At 47.7% G+C, this 19,995-nt stretch overlaps 1 protein-coding gene across 3 annotated transcripts in view; it reads left to right on the forward strand.

Moving 5' to 3' along the window:
• The window catches only part of OGDH (oxoglutarate dehydrogenase), a 1,050,082-nt gene that overhangs the window by 849,686 nt on the left and 180,401 nt on the right, over window positions 1-19,995 (forward strand). For all 3 annotated transcript variants that reach the window (XM_069618964.1, XM_069618966.1, XM_069618965.1), the window contains exon 13: window positions 9,080-9,182. In XM_069618964.1, the coding sequence (XP_069475065.1) occupies window positions 9,080-9,182 (103 nt within the window). The remainder of the gene's footprint in view (window positions 1-9,079; window positions 9,183-19,995) is intronic.

Consider the following 19,995-nt stretch of genomic DNA (forward strand, 5'->3'; position numbering starts at 1 on the left):
GCAGAAACATCTTGCCCAATACAGCGACACAGGGCGCACCTAGGTCTCGGCAACCTCAGGGCCCTGCACCTATGCCCATTACATCCAGCACTGCTCCAGGCTGTGAAGACAGGTTCTTTGAGAAGTTCCTTACTCTCAATAGGTTCCCACAGATGGGTACCATCCTTAGGGATGTGAACAGGGACGTGCTCCCTCCGATACAGCCGCTAGCACCCACGGCCATGTCGCCTTTGGGTCCAGCTCCTCTGGGTCCAGCACAGCCCCAGGCACCCGCACCAGTCCCTAAGACACCGGCTCCCATGCCTGTCCCAGGCAGCCCCGTCCACGCTGCTGCTAGTACGCCACAGCTTCCTGCACCCAGCACTCCTCCAGGCTGCAGGGGACCAGCAAGATACAATGGTGGACACAGATGAGGCAGAGGACCACGACACTCCCATCAGCCAAAGCCTTTCATGAACTGCTGGCAGTGTTTGGGGATCCAACAGTCACAGGTGGAACAAATGGAGGAAGGGTATTGGCAGAAGTTTTCACTCTACGCCCCACGGCTGGAACGGGAATCCCACTACAGAAGGATGTAGTGGCGCTTGCCAAAAAAGGATGGCTCAAGCCACATTCTACCCAGCCTACAATCAGCGTCTCAGTTCTAAGTTTAGGCAAACGGAAGGGGACCCCCTCTTACTGTCGGTGCACCCCAGCCACACTCATCGGTGATAGTGGCAGCTCCACTGTACTCTAAGCCTCAATTGTCCTCGGCTACATCAGCCTCAGCACTCCTGGGTAAAGGCGGAGAAGATTGTGGAAGCGTATGTAAAGAAAATCTATTGCATTGCCACTCTCTGCACCAGTCAACGCGGACGCCATGCTGGCGGGTCAACCAGAGGCTATGTCGGGAGATTGCTGTCTTCCTACCTGAATTCCCTTTGCAGAGCCAGGCTCACTTCAAGGCTGGGCTGGCGGAAACCAAAATAACGGCACAGGACATAATGGAGTCCACCGTGGCTCACATCGATACCTCTGGTTGTGCCATCTGTATTGCTACCGACATGAGAAGGATGGCTTGGCTCAGGGCGACTAATTTCAACCCTGATGTCCAGGAATGCACACTGGACTTTCCTTCCGAGGGGTGTGATCTGTTCCATTCAACAACGGATGAGGAACTCGATAAGAAAAAGTATGGCTCGCAGACTACTAAGCATTTATCGATCCTCGCCAAGTTTACCCCAAGGCATATAGCCAAGCACACTCTGACAAGGGTCGGTCCTTCGGAGGCTTCAGGGGTTTCCAAGAGAGGCGGTCCAGAGAACCAGACAGATCGCCAAGCCAGCACAGACGCAAGCAGCACAAGGCAACTCACAAGGGATTTTGTCCGCCCCTTTTCTCAGCCCCAGTCTCAGAGGGTAAGAAATTGTGATACATCCATCCGGATCCACGAATCTCTGGTGGGGGCAGGCTTGTCCTTCATGCTCACCGCTGGCAGACATTGTTCACGGACCCCATGGATACTCTCCGTAGTATCAACAGGCTTTCGGCACCCCTATACCTCCTTCTCCTCTCTCCTCCCCTCCGCTCCCACAGATTGGTACATGTTAGGCAGAATTACAGGCAGTACCCTCTGGGAACACCACACACAATTAGGACTACGGGTGTAAGCAAAAACCAACCTTTGGTACAAGTCTGTACCACACACTTTTGGTAGCGAGCTGAGCAGCCAGGCTTATCTCAAGAGGGAATGTGAGCAGTAGAAGTTGCACGGAAATATCACAATCACAGTGGTTCAAGTAGGCCCTTACACTCAAGGTTTCTTGATAAAAAATACATTTATTTACACTGCCATTTAGAAAACTTTCACTAGTAGAAATCAACTCAATATTAAACACCAATATACTACAGTATCAAACTCTACAATATAAAGACACTTTGCGCTGCACTGAAAAAGGAGCCAAATAGCACTTCAGTACTTTTAAATAGGAATAAAAAGCATAGGTTTGTACTAAGGGTTAGAAAATACTTTTTAGATAATGCAAAGGTTCAATGTACCAGCAGGGTCAGTTTGATTCAATAGGCCAGGCCAAAGTCAATAGTCTAGTGTTCTTGGATAGGATAGCACAGTTCGGGTACAAGTGGAGAAGTCTTTGTAAACGTTTTTAGAAGTAGTTCAGACGCTAAAGAAAGATATGTCGGGTCACAAGCTGATTAGGCCTGCGAGTTGGGAAAGTTTCACGAACTTACACCGCGAGAGTTGGGATCTCTCAACCATATAACACAGTACATAAAGTGGGGCAAAAAGATGCAGCTGAAGATGTTGGTTCCTGGCAGGCCTTGCAGGTCTCGCTGTTCCTGAGCCTCAGTCGTGGGCACAAGAGGGAGGACGTCGGGGAACTCGTGCACTGCACGGGATCGTCATCAGAGCAAACAAAATGGCATCACTTCAGCTCAAGTAACTGTGGCTTCCAAACACAAACTGGTATCCTTCCCCCTGATTAACCTTAACCAGCTCTGAGAATGGTATCCAGGCGTTTGCTGAGTTGATTGGTCCCACCAACTCAAAGGGAGAAGCCGTCCTTGAAGGAGCTTCTCTGTCGATTAGAGATCTGGCAATTCGTGGTTTCAGCAGGGCTTCACCGGGCAAACCAACGGTCCAGTGGTTACAGCAGCCATCCTCTTCTAGCTCATCTTCGGTTCTTTCGTTCCAGTGGTCGACTCTGCCTTCCAGTCCTGAAGACTCGCCTTTTTAAACAGTTTTCTTCCATTCATTCCAGCCTAGCTACCACTCACCCAGCAGGGTGGCTGTCCTTGCCGGACAGTCAGCCAGCCAATCATGTGAGAGTGCATTTGGGTCTCCTAGGAGACTAAGCACAGGGAGTTTCGGGCACCTCCCTCACTTCCTGCCCACCCCAGACACTCAGACGCCATGGGCGGACTTCAGTCCTGAATCCCACCTAAGGCTCATGAACAAAGGGGCCAAACCTGGTTTGGTGCGGAGAGTTAAACCCAAGAAGGACCTTTCCACAAAGAAACGGCGAAAAAAGATGACCAGAGTATATTTTTACAGAGGGGTCTTGGGTGCCATATTGGAAAACATGGCTACCCCGATTTTTAGTTACCGGTGTTCGGGAAAAATCATGGTAGTTTGTTATAAAACCACTGCCTCCAGCCATTTCGATAAGAAAGGGCAGCATTTGACTGCTACAAGAGTGTTTTTACACAGGGGATACTAGGTAACCCCTCCAGCACTCCATTGTAAAATGGTGTGTGCTGGGTCTATGAATTTAAAAAGACTAAAAGTCAATTTAACTTTGTATTTGCTGGGGAACAGTAGTTCATCCCAGAGAAGGTATTTAAAGGGACACCCCTGTGCCACTGCACTGAAGGTGCTGTGTGACACAAAAATAAAAAGATGATCCCTTATGGAGTTATCTAAAAGTCCATAATCAAACACAAGAGTAAAACACATATCAAAATACCTGAGTGGGGAAAAAGGCTCACACCTTCTCCAGGGGGAAAAAAACAAGCCCTCAAAATCCAGAAAAGTTGCTGGGGGTCTCTAAGGTGAAGGGAAATGAGCACATTTCTGAGAATTCTCCCTAACAGTACAGCAACTGGAGGAAGGTCCAACCTTGCAGCGGGGCCTGGGCTTCTATTCACAATTGTTCGTCCTACACAAAAAGAACCAGGCTGGCCTGAGAGTTGTTGTGTTGGACCTTTCCACCTCAAACCTTTCCCTTCCTCTCCAAAAGTTCAAGATGGTTACCCCAGCGCTAATAGCAGAGACATTGTGTGTGGGAAACTGGATGTGCTATTTGGATCTGAAGGATGCCTTCCTATACGTCCCGATCTGGCAACCCCATCGGTCCTTTCTGAGGTTCAGGATCATGGGTTTTCACTTCCAATACGAGGTTCTACCCTTTGGCTTCTATTTGGCCCCCAGGTTCTTTACAAGACTGATGAACGCTGTTGCAGCCCTACCTACTCAGGGTGCAGAGGCATCACATCTACCCATATCTAGACGACTAGCTAGTCGGGGCAAGATCTGTGCAGGCAGTCCAGCACACAGCTTCCGCCCTCATTAATACAGTACACGAGCTAGGATTTTCCATCAATCTCAAGAAGTCAGTTGCTGCCTACGCAAAGTCTAACCTTCCTGGTCCTGATCTGGAATACGAGCTCTGGGGATTTTCCGCTCAGCAGACAAGATCTCAGCCATCAAGAGGGCCACAGGAAATTTTCTCAGCAGAGCAGTGACCTCAGCATGGTGGTACCAACACCTCTTAGGCATCATGGCGGCATTTCTCCTGGCGGTGCCGCATACGAGACTCAAAATGAGGCGATTGCAGTTGCACTTCGCAGCCTCCTGGAGTCGGGAGAAGTGTTCCCGGAGCAGGTCAGCATCCCACCACATCTCGCCAGGACCTAGTCGGGTGGAGCACGGACAGCAAGCTGCAGATAGGCAGGCCCTGCTGTCAACCAGCACCTCTGGTCACCATCACTACGGACTCATCCCTAGAAGGCTGTGGAGCTACCTTGGGCAGCCACAGTGTCCATGGGGTATGGACCCGTCTGGAGCAGGCGGCTGACATCAACTGGCTTGAGTTGATGGCCATCTGGCTCGCTATCAAAGCCTTCCTCCCGATGATCAGCGACCAGGCGATCCTCACTCAGACGGACAGCTCCACCAGCATGCATTACACTAACAAGCATGGTGGCACCAGGTCTCCTCCCCTCTGCAATCTAGCAGTCAACATTTGGGAGTGGGCTCTGGTAAACAGGCACCTTGCAGCAAACCACCTCACGGGGGGAGTCCAACCTAGATGCGGACAGTCTCAGCAGGCTGGTTTCAGACAACTACAAATGGCAGTTGGACGCACCGGTGCTTCAGAGGATCTTCGACAGGTGGGGTCATCCGCAGGTGGATTTCTTCACCACCTGAGCCAACAGGAGGTGCCCCTAGTTTGCGTCCTGGCAGGGCAAGGGCTCTCTTGCCGACGCGATACAGATCCAGTCGGAAAACATGAATGCCTTCCCTCCTACTCCCCTGGTCCACAGGGTAAACTGCAAGATCAGGGTGGCCTGGCACCTCTGTATCATCCAGATAGCTCTGTGGTGGCCAGCAAGGCCATGGTTCTCAGAACTACTCAGCCTGTCAGATCTGGCCCTGGTGCACCTTCCGCTGGGCCCAGCACACCTAATCTCTCAGCAGATGTGATTTGTGGTAGATGTAATGTGTTTCAAGTTGAAGGAGTACCACTTTCGCCAAAGATTTATGGGGAATGGTGTCTCGGGTTGTTCTGAAATGTTTTCAAAAGGCTGCTGCTTTCGTAGAATAAAGAAAGCAGAAGTCTGATGCTCTCCTCCGATCTTGACACCGATTTTTAAAAGCCCATGCCTTGCTGAGATAGTAGCCTTCACTAATCCGTGATCATAGGCTCACCTGAGATTCTAAAGGGTTTTACATGAAATATAAGAAAACTTTCTTGTACGGGAGGCTGAGTTTATGAAAATGTTTATTAATTTGTAGGGCGCACCAAACCCTTATGTAACTGGGCGCACAGCATAACAAGAATACTTAAAGCTTAGTTACAGATATAAACCGGTAGAGCCAAAACTTGGAGGTAGGAGGCATACACGTAAACCTACAACTGCAATCATTAGTCTTAATGGTCGTTAAGGCGTAACCAGGTGAGGGTGTTGCGTCTGAAACTGTAATAAGACTGATCCCTTCTGAACTCAACTGGTAGTGCATTCCATTACTGGGCTGCTTTTACTGGGAAGCTGTTGCCTCCTATTGTTTTTTTAGTCTGAATCTAGGTATTTGGAGGCAGTAGGAATTGGCTGTCCTAGAAGGTCGTACAGAAGTTTTCCTAATTATTCTTTTCTTCAGGTATGGGGGGGGCTACGTTATTGAGAAATTTGAAGGTTAATGACACAGTTTTGAAGAGGATCCTATCGCTAATTTTTAACCAGTGATGGTTTCTTCTAGCATTGGAAATGTGCTCTCTGGTGGGGAGGTTCTGGGCCGTTCTGAGCGCATTATTTTGCAGTGTCTGTAGTTTCTTGATGATGTATTTGTTGGCGTCTAGGTACAGTGCATTACAGAAGTCCAGTTTTGATAAAATGAGAGCTTTAGCTAATATGATGCAGCTTGCTAGTGAGAGGAAGGGTCTACATGCTCTGAGTTTGCCAGTGTAGGCAGTGGATGAGGCCAAGGAGTTTACCTGTTTTTTTTTAGAGTTAGCGTGGAGTCCAGGTAGAAGCCAAGTGTCTTCACTTCTTTAGCAACTGTAATTATGTTGCCGTCAATGTTGAAGGCGCTATAGTTAGTGTCAAGTTTTTTTAGGTTATTGGCCGAGCCAAGGATTAAGATCTCCGTTTTATCGTCATTCAGGCAGAGGCCATGGGTTGCCATCCTCCATGCCTGAATGAGGATGTATATTTCATTTACTAAGGCTGTATCTCAAGTGAAATTGCCCGAAAGGGGAATGAGGATCTGGGTGTTGTCCGCGTAATTTGTGTAGGTGACACCCAGTCTGTACAATTTGTCAAATAAAGGCTTAGTAAAGATATTATACATGGTTGGTGAGACGCAGGAGCCCTGAGGGACGCCTCATGTTGTTTGAATTGGGTCTGCTAATGCTGAGGTGGAAAATAATCGCATATTTCTGTTGTCTAGAAAGGACTGGACCCAAGCTATAGATTCACTCAAAGTGGGCAGCCGATGCTAGGTGTTTGCATAATACTGCATGGTCCACCAGGTCGATTGCTGCCGACAGATCTAGCAGGAGTAGCATAGCTTTGTTTCCTTTGTCGTTGAGCTCGTCAATTTGAGCTTTAAGGTCTATTAATGCTGTCTCTGTGCCGTGCTGGGGTCTGAAGCCCGATTGGCGGGAGCCTAGAAGTTGGTTGGTCTCAAGGTACCTTTGAATTTGAAGATGGGCCACTCTATTATCTTAAGGAGGAATGGGACTGTTGTGATAGGCCTGTAGTTTGTAGGCATAGAGGGGTCTAGAGTTTGTTTTTTGAGAATGGGTAGAACCCAGGATTCTTTTGATTGATATTTTATTTCTATCGCGCGTACACAAGTGTTTCAGAGTGCGACAGTATTAGATGAAAAGGAGGCATTCATGAGTTTAGAGATGAAGGGAGCTGAGGCTCTGGCCGTATCCTTAATTATTTGGGCCGGACAGTAGTCTCCTTTACAGTTTGACAGTTTTAGGGAAGCAATCATTTTTTCAGTTTCCTGAATGGAGACTTTGGAGAATTTAGATCGAGCGAAATCAGGCTGGTCATCAGGAGTGGTAGTGGTTGATATTTCGGCAAGGGGGAAAGGGGCTTTTTTTTACTGCGATTTTAGTTTGCAGTGTTTTTATTTTATTTGCTAGGGTATTTTGAATGCTAATGCACCATTGCTTGTCTTTAGGTACGTTATGCAGCAGAGGTATGGGCTATTCCAATTCCTCAAGGATCACAAATAATTCCTTGGTACTGGAGTATGCTTTGGAGATTCTTTCATTGTAGTTTTTTTGTTTGAATAATTTCTTTATTGTAGTTATTGGCACAGAGTTTTAGTTTATTTTCTTCCGTAGGGGAATGTTGCCATGTGGTTTCTAGCTTCCTCTTTTCCAATCTGAGCTCTTTAAGGTGAGGGTTGAACCAGGTATTAAGGTGAGTTTGTTGTTTACTTGTGTACCTTAAGTGGGGCAATGGTATCTAGGACCGTAGCCATAGTGGCATTATAGGAGCCCACCAGAGTCTCTGGGTCGAAATTGCTTGGCAAGGCATTAATCACAGGAAGGAGGAGAGGTAGGATGTTGTCTGGTATGATGTTTTTCTTTGATCTAGTGGGAAGAGGGGGTGCCATAATTTTATCTTTATCTATTTTTTAAGTGTTAAGCTGAAGTCAATTGGGTAGTGGTCAGTCCAGAGTTGGGGTGTAATTTTAGTGATGACTGTTGGGCAGTTTAAGGTGGCTACCCAGTCTAGGGTCCTGCCTTTATCATGGGTAGGGGAGAGGACTTTTTGGATGAGGCCATGTTTAGCAAGCATGGTAGCTATCGCTTGTGCTTGTTTGTGGTCCGGATCGTTAAATCCTAAATTGAGGTTGCCTAAGCTAATTATCTGGGATGAATATGTTGTATTGTTAGCTAAGAGGCTAGATATGTCCTCTTCAAATGAGCCTATGGGTCCTGGTGGCCTATATATAAGGTAGATGGTTAGAGTGCAGCATGGGGATATAGGTAGTTTCGCCGAGAGTAGTTCGCAAGATTTTAGTGGGGGGTAGCGTGGATAGTCTTCAGTCCAGGTTAGCTTTAGCAATGATAGCTAAGCCACGTTCTCTAGAGTTGGGTCTGTACATTCAAAATGTGTAAAAGACACTGTTGCTGGATAAATAAATGTACTCTAATTCTTCACATCTCTTCTCCGCCTTCATTGGAGGTTGGAGGAACTCTGTGCAGTGTGCTGCTGCTCTAGAGCTAGGTCCGCACTTTAAACAATAAAATAAATAAAAGAACCAGGGACCAAACGGGCGCTCCTTCATTTTCTGTTGTAGGTTTTAAATCCATCTCATGGACATGCATTAGATTTTCCTTGCCTTTTTATCCAGTCTGGTGTTTGTAATTTGTACACTGGTGCTTGAAATGTTTATCGATACTGGGTAGAAATGTCGTAGAGCTCTCCGACCAGGGGTGTGTGCATACTTAGTCTGGTAGAAGTACTACCACCATAATAGACAATACTGTGAATAGCCTGTACTTTATTTCCTGGAAACCTAAAGGTTTAGTTTCACCCAAACTGTAGAAGAAAGAAAAATACTGTGCCATACAAAATTCTGCAACAGCAAGTCCTACCCAAACACAAGTTATTTATGATTTGTTAGGCAAATCTTTTGTATTGCATTTATGAAGTGTAATTCTTTGATTTTTCATGACCAGCCTATCGCCCAGCAATCAGCCTACTGCTTCCCTTTTCCCAGTTATGAAACAAAAGCAGTCCCTCGTTGTTTAGGTCAGGTAGTTTGAACTGGAAGTATGTTTTAAAGGTGAAACTCTGGATTTGTTTACTAACCCTTCCCTGTTTCTCGAAGGAGGAAATTGCCAAGTATGACAAAATTTGCGAGGAAGCCCACGCCAGATCAAAGGACGAAAAAATCCTTCACATCAAGCACTGGCTGGATTCCCCATGGCCTGGTAAGTATTGCAAGACTGCCATAAAATTGTTGAGATCCCTGGTGCTCCAAAGAAAGTCTTGTAGCTGTTCACATAATGCCTCTTTGCAAGTAATTACTTGGAATTTTAGGAAGCGTGTTGATTTGCCATTCCACAATTTACAGTTTTGTATAATGGCACATTTTTTAAAAATAGTAACAACATTAATGAGGATATTGTGATGAATCTGATGTCATCATCACTCCTTTCCCAGCTGTACCCTCTCCCCATGTGGCCATGGGATGGCAGCCACGACATGATCCTGACCATGGGGGAGCCTATATGAGGGCGGACCACATGGAGGGAGGTGATCCTCCGAGGAGTGATATCTCATCGGATGAGACGTGGGGCCTCATTGCAAGTGTGGCAGTCGGGAAATACCATTTCTGGACCGCCACACTACAACTCTGCAGGCGGGGCTGTTGCGCTCGACAGGTATGACCTGCCGGGTGTAATAGCACCCACCCGCAGAGTTTTCACGGAAGCACTGGCACCATTAGCAATGGTGCTGGTGCTTCCGTGTCTCCATTCCCATGGAGTCCAATGGTGGCAGAAAAGCACCGGCGGGTTACCGCCAGACTTGTAATGAGGCCCATGTTATCCCCTTTTCCTTTTAGGGATACCCCTTCATTCCCCATACCTTAATGGCATATTGTCATGGCTCCCTTCAGCCACCCATGGAAGCCATTGAGAATACCTTTGTGTGTTCTATACATAAGTTACCAAGAACTGACTAACATTTCCATGCATGTGAAAGTACTGCGATGAGAAAGCTGAATGGAGTAATGAGGATCAGCAAAGTTGAGAAGCATAAGATACGCTCTAGTGGTTGTGACCACATAATTGTTGCCAGGACATTTAAAAATGCTAACCAGCTGACGGGGGAGAGATGCTGCTTGGGGAGGTTTCGCCCTCTCAGTGTTGACAGAGGGACCGCCAAGCCAAGATGTCCGTGGACCCAGCCAGCTCAGGGAGAAGGAAGAACATGAAGGACTGTGAGAGTCGGTTTGCTGTGTGGAGACTGTGGGAGGAAGAGAGAAGAGACTCGCGGCCACAGTAACATAGGAGCAGCCTCAGCGTTGCCCGAAGAGAGACGGAGGCTCGGCAGGCAAGCAGATGCTGTGAATGACATGGAAGCCAGCAAGCCTGTGAGGTGGAGACTGGACACCACGCCGCTTATGGTTCACTGCAGAGGACCGAAGAATGCTACGAGAAGCCGGTGAGTACTGCAGTGGGGAACTGGGACACTGGGGCGATTCGGCAACACTGCCAAAAAAGGATAAAGGAAGCTAGAACAAATGAGAGGGAATATAAAACCTAAGATTATCAGAAAAAGACTAATATAATGAATGCAAGATATATACCAATTGGATTGAAGGAATGTCTGGTCTTGCAACTATGGAAAGGGTGATTTATAAGCGGCAAGGGAAGTTAAGATTGCATGGAAAGATTTGGGATGACTTTCTGAGTACTAGTTATTTGATGGTTATTTGTATACTGTATTCTGCGTGTAATTAATTGCTTTGTTTTGATTATATTAATTGACTTGCTGGTTTATCTTTGTGTGAATCCTCTAAATAAATGTGTAAAGTCCTGGGAGGAGAGTTTAGCAGACATACAAGTTTACAAGTGTCAAGTAAGTCAAATTAAGTTTGCACGTACATTAAGTGAAGCACATGAGAAATCCCTGGCAGGAGAGTATACCAGGCAAAGTCAAGTTGGCAAGAGTGTAAAGCGACTTGCATGAGTAAGTCCTGGTAGGAGAAGATGCCAGGCAAAGCCAAGACTAAGAAAATATTACATTAAAAAGGAAAAGAAACCTGGCTGAGGAGTGAAATTTCAAGGAAGACTCATACCCTTAGGAGTTTACAGTCTCATGAAGAGAAATCCTGGGTAAGGGAACAATCCCCTGGAACTATGACCTGTTTCCATTGGGAACCTTTGTGTTGGAGTTACGTTGTTTCCTTTTTGAACATGTGTGTTGTGACAAACCTGATGGTATTCTCCCGTCTCCTCCCTCGTGATCTTCCATTCAGGTGGCCAGGGAAGGGCCATCGTTTTTGGATACCGGCTCTGGGGCTGGACAAGCGAGGGAGGAACACTTGAATGGAGGGTCACAAGGGTTTGAGAGGAGACCCTAAGGTGAGACCTGGTTTCCCCCATTCCCAATAATACCCCAACCCACTCTCCCTCAGCCTTCATGGGGTATTTTCAATCTCACCCCATCGCCTCCTCCCTAATTCCAAAAAATACTGAGATGAGGAGGCGGCAACTAAGACCAGCAATGATTACCAATAGAATCAACATGGGGAAAGTATGGGAAACCTACCATAGAAAGAACTTAAGTTGCCCCATTCAATAAGGACCATTCACACCTGACTCCACTTGGCTGTTTTTTCAACTCTAAAAGGTTTTTCACAAGCAGGAGATTGTGCTGGGGATGCTGTCCAGACCAGAGAAGCCCAGGAGCAGAGAGCAGCAGGAGCCAAAGCCTGGAGGAGAACGGTGTGCCGAGACGCTGGCCCGGTGTTTGTGGAGGGCTGCAGCGTATCTAGGGAGCCGTGCCTCCAAGGAGCCGGAGAGAGACTGCCTGTATCCTGTTGGCGGCGTTCAGTGAAGTGCTTGTTCCCTTGGGACCTGTGCCGTTCCCAAGGATGTCTGAGCGGCAGGCGGTGAGACTGTGACCTCAACCCTGTGTATCTTGGAAGGACCGCCTGTCAATGGGACCCTGCCAGGTGAATTTCGTGAAAGCAAAAGAGAAACTCTGGAGCGTGCATTAGCAGCAGAGCGGGAGAAGGGCACAGATGAAAAAAGCGGCACATCACGGAAAGCAAGAGAAAGGCAAAAAAGGAAAAAGTCCAAGAAGGAATGGCAATAGGAATAATAGAAAGAGAAAGCATTTGAAGTGCGCATGTGGCACGGAACGTAAGGCAAAGTGAAATAGAAGCACAAAAGGAAAATTAATAGATGGCAGTGTGCAAGGAAAGGAAAGCGTGCAAGAGGCACAAGGCAAAGGAAATAAATAAAAGGAAAGTGCAAGTGTGCACTTAGAAGAAAAGGGTGCAAGCGTGTATGGAGAGGAAAAGTGAGCACGGTGAAACAACGGAAACGAGGGAAAGCCAAAAAGGGGTGTAGAAAGCACCTGAAGGTGAATGGCTGAAGAGAAGGAGCAAGAAATAGAGAGGGGTTACAGATCGAGTGGTCACGCCTAGGAGGAGTAAAGAACTAAGCGGTTTTGGAAGTCTCCCAATGTACCCCATAAGTGAAGTGTGTGTGGATGTGAAAGGAGAGGTACATCCTGAAAGCTGAACTTGTGTTTTAAACCAAAAGGGGCCTGGAAGGGAACCCTGAGGTGCCTAACAAAGTGGAAAATCTATTATCTCATTATATCGAAGGAAAAGCAAGGTGCATCCTGAGAAAACTGAATTTTGTGTTGGAAACTGAAAGGTCCTGAGCTTGGGGAAGGGAACCCTGAGAGGCCTAACAAAGTTGGAGACTTATTGTTTTGTAGTATTTGAAGAATTGAAGCTTGAGGAAGGGAACCCCAAGGAACTAAAGACGCTGAAAGTATCTGAGAATATTGCAAGGGCTCTATAGAGAAGGTTACAAACAGCCCTTTATGATTGAACTATTTTTGTGACATTGCCCGAACCCCACCTGGTGAGAAGACGTCCTGCAACCAACCTTGGCTTCCTTTTTTTTGTTGTACCACTGTTTTCTTCCTTTTTAAAGACTGCCTATCACATTTTTGTAAAGAGTGAGAGCAAGCATAGGTTTAGACACAGACAGACTTTTATTTTGGACTATCTTACGTCAAGTGCCTTTAGAAACATCAGTTAAGGGAACCATCCATTTAGAGTTGGGGCCAGTTAGGCATTACACCAACCCAAGAACCTTAGTAAATAAAGGTTTTGAAACTAACATCTTTGAGTCTGTCTCTCTCTTGATACCATGCCTGCCTCGCAGTGCAAATTCAGGGCCAAAGACATTATCCTTTTCACCTTCAAGTTTCTTTTAGACTGTGAGGGCCAGAATAGTATTTCGGACACAGGACATTTTTGTTCTGTACATCTTGACAACAGACAGCCCCTTAGTTTTGGTTGAGGTAGGGAAACGACTCCTAGAATAGGGACAGTGAGGCATTTTCCAACCCCCTTTTATTTTGAGTGAAGGTTTATAGCCAAAATTATAAGCTCTGTGACTGCCTCTCATTCCAAACCAGTTGGCTACATGTCATAAATGTCTCCCCAAATTGTTTTATCTAATTCCCAAGCTACATAAGCTTTGAGAATCGCATGGGATTTGAGATTCTGCATTCACTCCAAAAACATCTGTTAACTCTTTGATTGCCTTTGTGTCTTGGTTTTTTTCCCCTTGGCCCCCCCAGTCTTCATCATGCTTTAAGTGGATACGCCTTCTTGCTAACTGAGGGCACCTTTACACAGGATATGCATGCATTTTAAATGTATGAAGCACATGCCAATCTCCTACCGCCCCTCACTATTGTGACTGAGTCACCCGTTGATCTCCCATTAGTGGAGACTGCGTTTTAGGGAAGAATTATTATTTTTTTCTGCTGCTTTCATGCATATTTTGAGTCCCCAATCTTATGTGTATTCGAGTTTTCATCTTTGTTTTGAGTCAGTGGAGCGGTTTTCAAACCTCAGAACTCCAATGCTTCCTTTAATGGAAAACCCATTATGGCTACCAGGGGCCCCCTTGTACCCAATTGCCTTGACCCTCGGCAAGTCCCAGAAGCCAGGCATTGTGTGGCACATTATTTTTTACATTGTGTCTTCACTGTACACATACTTTTTACTATAATGTAGACCCTTAGTGTAGTAGCCACAATGGCTTCCTGGTTGATTTTAAGCACTGCAATCCAAACCACTGACTTTATTGGAAGTATTTTGCCACGTTGTTGCTGTGAATGTGCATAGATGGTTAACTTTTGCAGGCTATTGCCAGAGCCCACACACCCGGGCTGAGAGAATGGAAAAAGTTTGCCTCCTTAGGGGTCAGCCAGACACCCTAATCTGCATTCCTGTTTGAATGATGTCAGAAATTGAGTTTGGATGGACATAGAGGATTGGATGGCCTCCAAAAAAACTTTGAATGCTGCATGCCTAGTGATATGTAGATGGGGTGATCTTGGAAGTTTTGCCTATCTCAGGAGTGTCTATATCTTTCTTCAGTCAACACTGGACCTGATATCCGAGTGTTTGAAAACATTTTCTTTTTGCCTATAGGACACCCCATCTCTTTGCTATTGTCTGCTTCCTGACCTGGATTTTGGAGGGAAGTTAAGCATTCATCTTTACTTTAATTGTGTTTTTCACACTTTCATGGGGAAACTGATCAGTCGATAAGACTATCAGTACTGGGCAACCCTGTCTGCCTTAGTGGAATTCTTGTATTTTTAAAGCTGGACACACAACCTGAAAGTGAAGTGCGATTAAGTTACTTTGTATCCTTTTTAGCTTTTTTCTTTTGTAACTTTGTGGTTATAATTACAATGTGTACAGGATGGGCTGGTGGCAGCAGATATTTTTATAATGTGTTTTCATTTTTTACTTGTGCACTTTTGCACTTTATCATATAATGGCAGTGAGTGCTGGAGTGTTAGGTTTTGGGATCTGACTTTGCTGAATTCTGCCACGACGCAGTTTGGACAGTGAGTCTGCCTTCCATTGTGGTTGCTGTGAGGAGACATCAACCTTAAAAACACTCAGCACAAGCGGTGCGAGCGGAGTGCTGGAGTGTTTGGTCTGTGGTGTTTGGAGACTTTGGACCTCTTGCAGTGGCTGACAGTTTGCACATTTTGACGACTAAGCAGAGCTGCTTAATACCGACCCACACCGAGGATTGAATTGGCTGTGATCATCCGCACAAGCAGTCCTGAGCCTGGTACACACGCCAAGTCGTCGTACAGGCGTCTCATGTCGAGGGTGACAGAGTACTTGGGGTGGTCTGCTCCACCTGTGGATTTTCTGCAGGATGACCTGACAGATATTTTGGACCAAGGTCCACCCACTGACCCGGTGCTGCCATTTCATATGGCCTTACAAAGAAGGGTTGCGGCGGCTTGGACTGCTCCGGAGAGTCTCTCGGCAGTGAATAAGTTGCTACCGAAAAAATACCGTCCAGCCAGTAGCAACCCCTGCTATACGCACCCCACTCCGGAGAGTTTGGTGGTGCAGGCGGCTACGGCCCCAGCAAAGCAGGCTGCATACCCATCCATCCCTCTGGATAGGGACGACAATCGCTTTGACGGTTGGGCAAACAGTGTTTTCATCTGGGGGTATGGTTTTAAAGGCAGCCAACTCCGTTTGTGCCTTGGCAAGATTCACTCCCACTCTGTGGAATTGTGTATTTTTGCCGGCTGAACATATTCCCGAAGGGGAGGAACGGGATGGTTTTCTTGCCCTCGTTCAGGGTGGCAAGGGTGCCATGTGTTAATCTGTTCAGTCAGGTCTGGATGTGGCAGACGGTGTCAGCCGGTCCATGGCGGCGAGCACTGTGATGCGCAGGTTTGCGTGGTTGCGGAAGTTGGGGATTGCTCCTGATGTACAGTCCCGGCTTCTCAATATGCCCTTTGATGGTGTCCATCTTTTTGGCAGCAAGGCGGATGAAAGCCTTGAGGTTGCAGACCTCCAAAGCTGCAGCAAAGTCGTTCAGCGCTGCAGTTCATCAACCTCTGCCTTTTCGTCCTAGGGGACAGCAATGGAGGGGAGGTTCCTTTCGATACTACTCTTCCTTTGGTAGATCGAGGGGAGCTGCTAGTCAAAGGGGCCAACGTAGAAGTACCAGAGGTGGAAAACGAGGTACTCGAGGTGCCAAAGCCGCTTGGGCAATTGCCTCTTTGCCCTCGGGCACTGTTGCAGCCGCTTCAGCTCAGTCATGAGGCCATGTCCCATGGTTCGCCGGTTGGGGGAAGGCTGGCGCAGCATCTTGTAGAATGGCGTGCCATTACTTCAGATGTGTGGGTTCTGGAGATCATAGCCCACGGCTACTGTCTTCCTTTCCGGCAGAGGCCTCACGACAATCCACCAGGGAATCTCTTTGAAGAATCTGGATCCGCTCCTTGCGCAGAAAATCAAATCCCTGCTGGAGAAAGGCGCCATAGAACTGGTGCCTGTAGCGGAAAGGAACAATGGATGGTATTCCCCATATTTTTTTATCCCGAAAAAAGACGGAGGATTGAGACCCATCATGGACTTGCGTGGTTTGAACAAGCTCCTCAGGAAGGACAAGTTCAAGATGGTTACTCTTTCTCAAGTCGTCCAGGCCCTTCAACTTCAGGACTGGTTGGTGTCTCTCGACCTCAAGGATGCTTACTTTCATGTGCCGATTCATCCCAAGCACAGGAAGTACCTGAGGTTTGCGGTTGGCGACCCGTTTTTCAGTTTCGGGTCCTGCCGTTCGGATTGACCTCCGCCCCGAGGGTCTTCACCAAGCTAATGGTGGTCGTGGCAGCGTATCTCAGGAAAGGGGGGATTCAAGTCTACCCCTACCTGGACGATTGGTTGATCAGGACACGCTCTCCCGAGCAAGTCCTGGATCATCGGTCAGTCACCTGCCAATCCTTTCTCCCTCAACTTAAAGAAGTCCCACTTGACACTTACCCAGCAGCTCCAGTACATCGGAGCAGTGCTCGACACATCCCTGGGGCAGTGCTTGCCTCCCCAGGTGAGGGCTCAGCATATTCTGCAGATGGTGGACAAGTTTCAACATGCCCAGAGTCTCCCGGCGTTTGATTTCTTGAGGTTGCTCGGCCTCATGGCATCCTGCATTCTACTGGTGCCAGAGGCCAGGCTGCGGATGAGACATCTGCAGTGGGCTCTCAAGATGCAGTGGTCGCAGTCCTCCGGCAGAATGTCGGATCCCGTTCAAATGCCGCCCTCGGTCGCCCAGGATCTTCTGTGGTGCGCCGTCAAAGGCAATCTGATAAAGGGGGCTCCATTTTGGCTACCCTGGCCGGAGGTGACGATCGTGATGGACTCATCCCTCACGGGATGGGGAGCTCATGCCAACGAGTTGAGTCAGCGGTCGTTGGTCTCCGTCGGAGTCCAGACGCCATATCAATCGGTTGGAGCTGAGGGCTGTCGGGCTAGCCCTGAAGGCTTTTCTGCCGTCTGTGCGGGGGAAGAATGTGCCGATTCTGACAGACAATACAGTGGCCATGCACTACCTCAACAACTGTGCAGAGAGGTGATGCAGCTCTGGTTCTGTGCCATCCAGCAGCAAATTTCAATCTAGGCATTTCATCTGGCTGGAGATGAACACGAGGCAGAGGACTCTCTGAGCAGGCAGAGCACGGTCTCTCACGAGTGGGAGCTGGCTCAGGAAATTCTTTTGGAGATCTTCGCCCTTAGGGGGACCCCACAAGTGGATCTCTTCGCCACCAGTGTCAACCGGAAGTGCGAAAGATTCTGCTTGCGGGAATTTCCTCCAAGAGGAGCCTTGGGGGGACGCGTTCGTAGTGAAGTGGTCCTTCCCACTGCTGTACGCGTTTCCTCCAGTCCCCGTCATTCTGCAAGTGCTGCGGAGGGTTACCTAGGTTCGGTTCCCGAATGAAGAAAGAAAAGAATGGTCAGCCTTGGAGGCGGTGATGGCGCTCTAAGTGGAAGATATTTGGCAAAATAATAAACATACAAACTAGAGATGCTGCAACAGAGGGATGCCACAGAGGCTGACCTGGGCTAGGAAAAACTAGAAGAAAAAAGAGCCCTCCTGTCGCGCTTCTCAAATAAGGGTATATGTTGGCACAAGTAATAAGTTTTGAAGGAAGTAATTTATTTGTAAATTTCAAGTCTCAATGTATGAACACGTATGTGACAAACAGGTCTTGAATAGGGAAGAAAAAGTGAACAGCTGAACACAAATGAAAAAATAGTCTTATTCAGATTTGAGTCTTATCAGGATTAAGTATTATGTCCATGCAGGAATGTATTGTCCTTAGTTGGATTGCACTAAGCCAATGATGAATTCCTGATTGGCCTTTCATCGCAGTACAAGTGAATACAAATCAATCAATTTCCAGATTTTGATGTCCTTAGTTGTTTGCACTAGGCATTGAAAATATGGTACAAGTTACAAAAAAGAAAGGTTGCAGATTGGTCGAGGCTTCAGATAACCTTAGTTGCTTTCACTAGGTTAGAATGAAGGTTGTGGATTAGTTTAGACTTGGAATATGCTTAGTTGCTGTCACTAAGTCAGGGTTGCAGAAATGGATTCATAAATTTGGCTGTGGCCTGAATGGTTGGTTGATCTTGATTTCCGGTATGAGTACAATTGTTTCAAAGGGATTGTGTCCTCCGACGTATTCCTCATCTTAGATATATCCTTCCAGCTCTGCCTGCAGGCCTCGGAAAATTTTTTCTCTAGAGGGCGCTGCGCGTCGACGTCCCTCGACAGCCGCCGTATCGACGCTCGACGTCATCCTGCCTATAAAGGCCGCGCGCAGCGTCCGTTGCTCAGTTCCGTTTTTCCGCGCTTACTCGGTGCCTCGGAATACCGTTGCTCAGTTCTTAGTCAGATTAATCCTATTTACCTCGAGTTATTCGATCCGTACTCGATGGCTTCCTCGTCGGAACCGACAACTCCTCGATCCGGCTTCAAAAAATGTCGAGATTGTGGGAAAAAGATGTCGTTGACCGATCCTCACAGAAATTGTCTTTGGTGCTTCGGAGCTGAACACCATTGTTCGGAATGCGAGGACTGTATGTCCATGACAGCTAAGGCCCTGAAGGAGCGTAGGGGGAAGCTGGAGAAAGGTAAGACTTTTAAAGCTTCTTCTTCGTCGACGAAGTCGAGACATTCGTCTCCTCGTCACCATTCGCGCTCCAGGTCTCGGAGTGGGTCTCATCACTCCTCGAGATCGAAGCACTCGAAGAGGAGACGTCGAAGATCCCCTTCTCCGTCTTCCTCTTCCTCTGTTTCGCCAAAAAGAATCCCTTGCCCCACGAAACATAGTTCCCGGGCTGAATGGGAGGAATTCCGAAAAAATATGATGAGCGTCTTCGAGAAAGTGGCCTCGACCCCCGTGAAGACTGCCGAGAGCGATGCTCTGGTCGAAAGACCCGAAGGTCAAAAACGCCGCGAGTCGCAGTACCCGGCGAAAGAAACCTCTCGAGCGCGTCTCGAACCCTCGAGCAGGACTATGACCTCCAAACCTTCCTCGAAGGTTCCGTCATCACCGTCGACGAAGGTTCCGTCGAGGTCGATGTCTTCGACGCCGTTGTCGAAGGGACCTTCGACACACGGGTCTGTCGACTCGACGCCGGCATCGACGCCAAGAAAAGTCACGGTGACCACACATCCAGTGACTATCCCCAGGCCCTCGACGTCGATGGCGTCCATATTGTCGAGTAGAATTCCTATTCTGTCGAGGTCCTCGAGGCCTCCACCTCTGTTTTCGACGCCACGCTCGAAGCCTTCGACGTCGGCGTCGACGACATCGACGTTTTCGAGGCCAATAATGACAAGTTCGGCACCCTCTGCCTTGGAAATGGGATTTACTCCCTTTATGAGTTCAGAACAATTGAGAACTATATCCTCAATTTTAGAAGAGGGTGATTTGTCTGAACAAGACACATTTGAGTACAGGGACCTGTAACCCCAGTTAGAGAGGAATTTTCCTCTGAAGAGCGCAGATTAAAGGATCTTCATGATTCTTTACATGAGGCAAGTGGGTTAGACACTTCCCCTGAGGTGGATTTTGCTAAGCCAGACCCGGGGGAGCATGCTGAAACCCCCTACAGAGCCTTAATGGCCAGGATTACAGAGTTCATGG

The sequence above is a fragment of the Ambystoma mexicanum genome, chromosome 10 (genome assembly GCF_040938575.1).
Source record: "Ambystoma mexicanum isolate Mex_15411 chromosome 10, UKY_AmexF1_1, whole genome shotgun sequence".
NCBI classification, from domain to species: Eukaryota; Metazoa; Chordata; class Amphibia; order Caudata; family Ambystomatidae; genus Ambystoma; species Ambystoma mexicanum.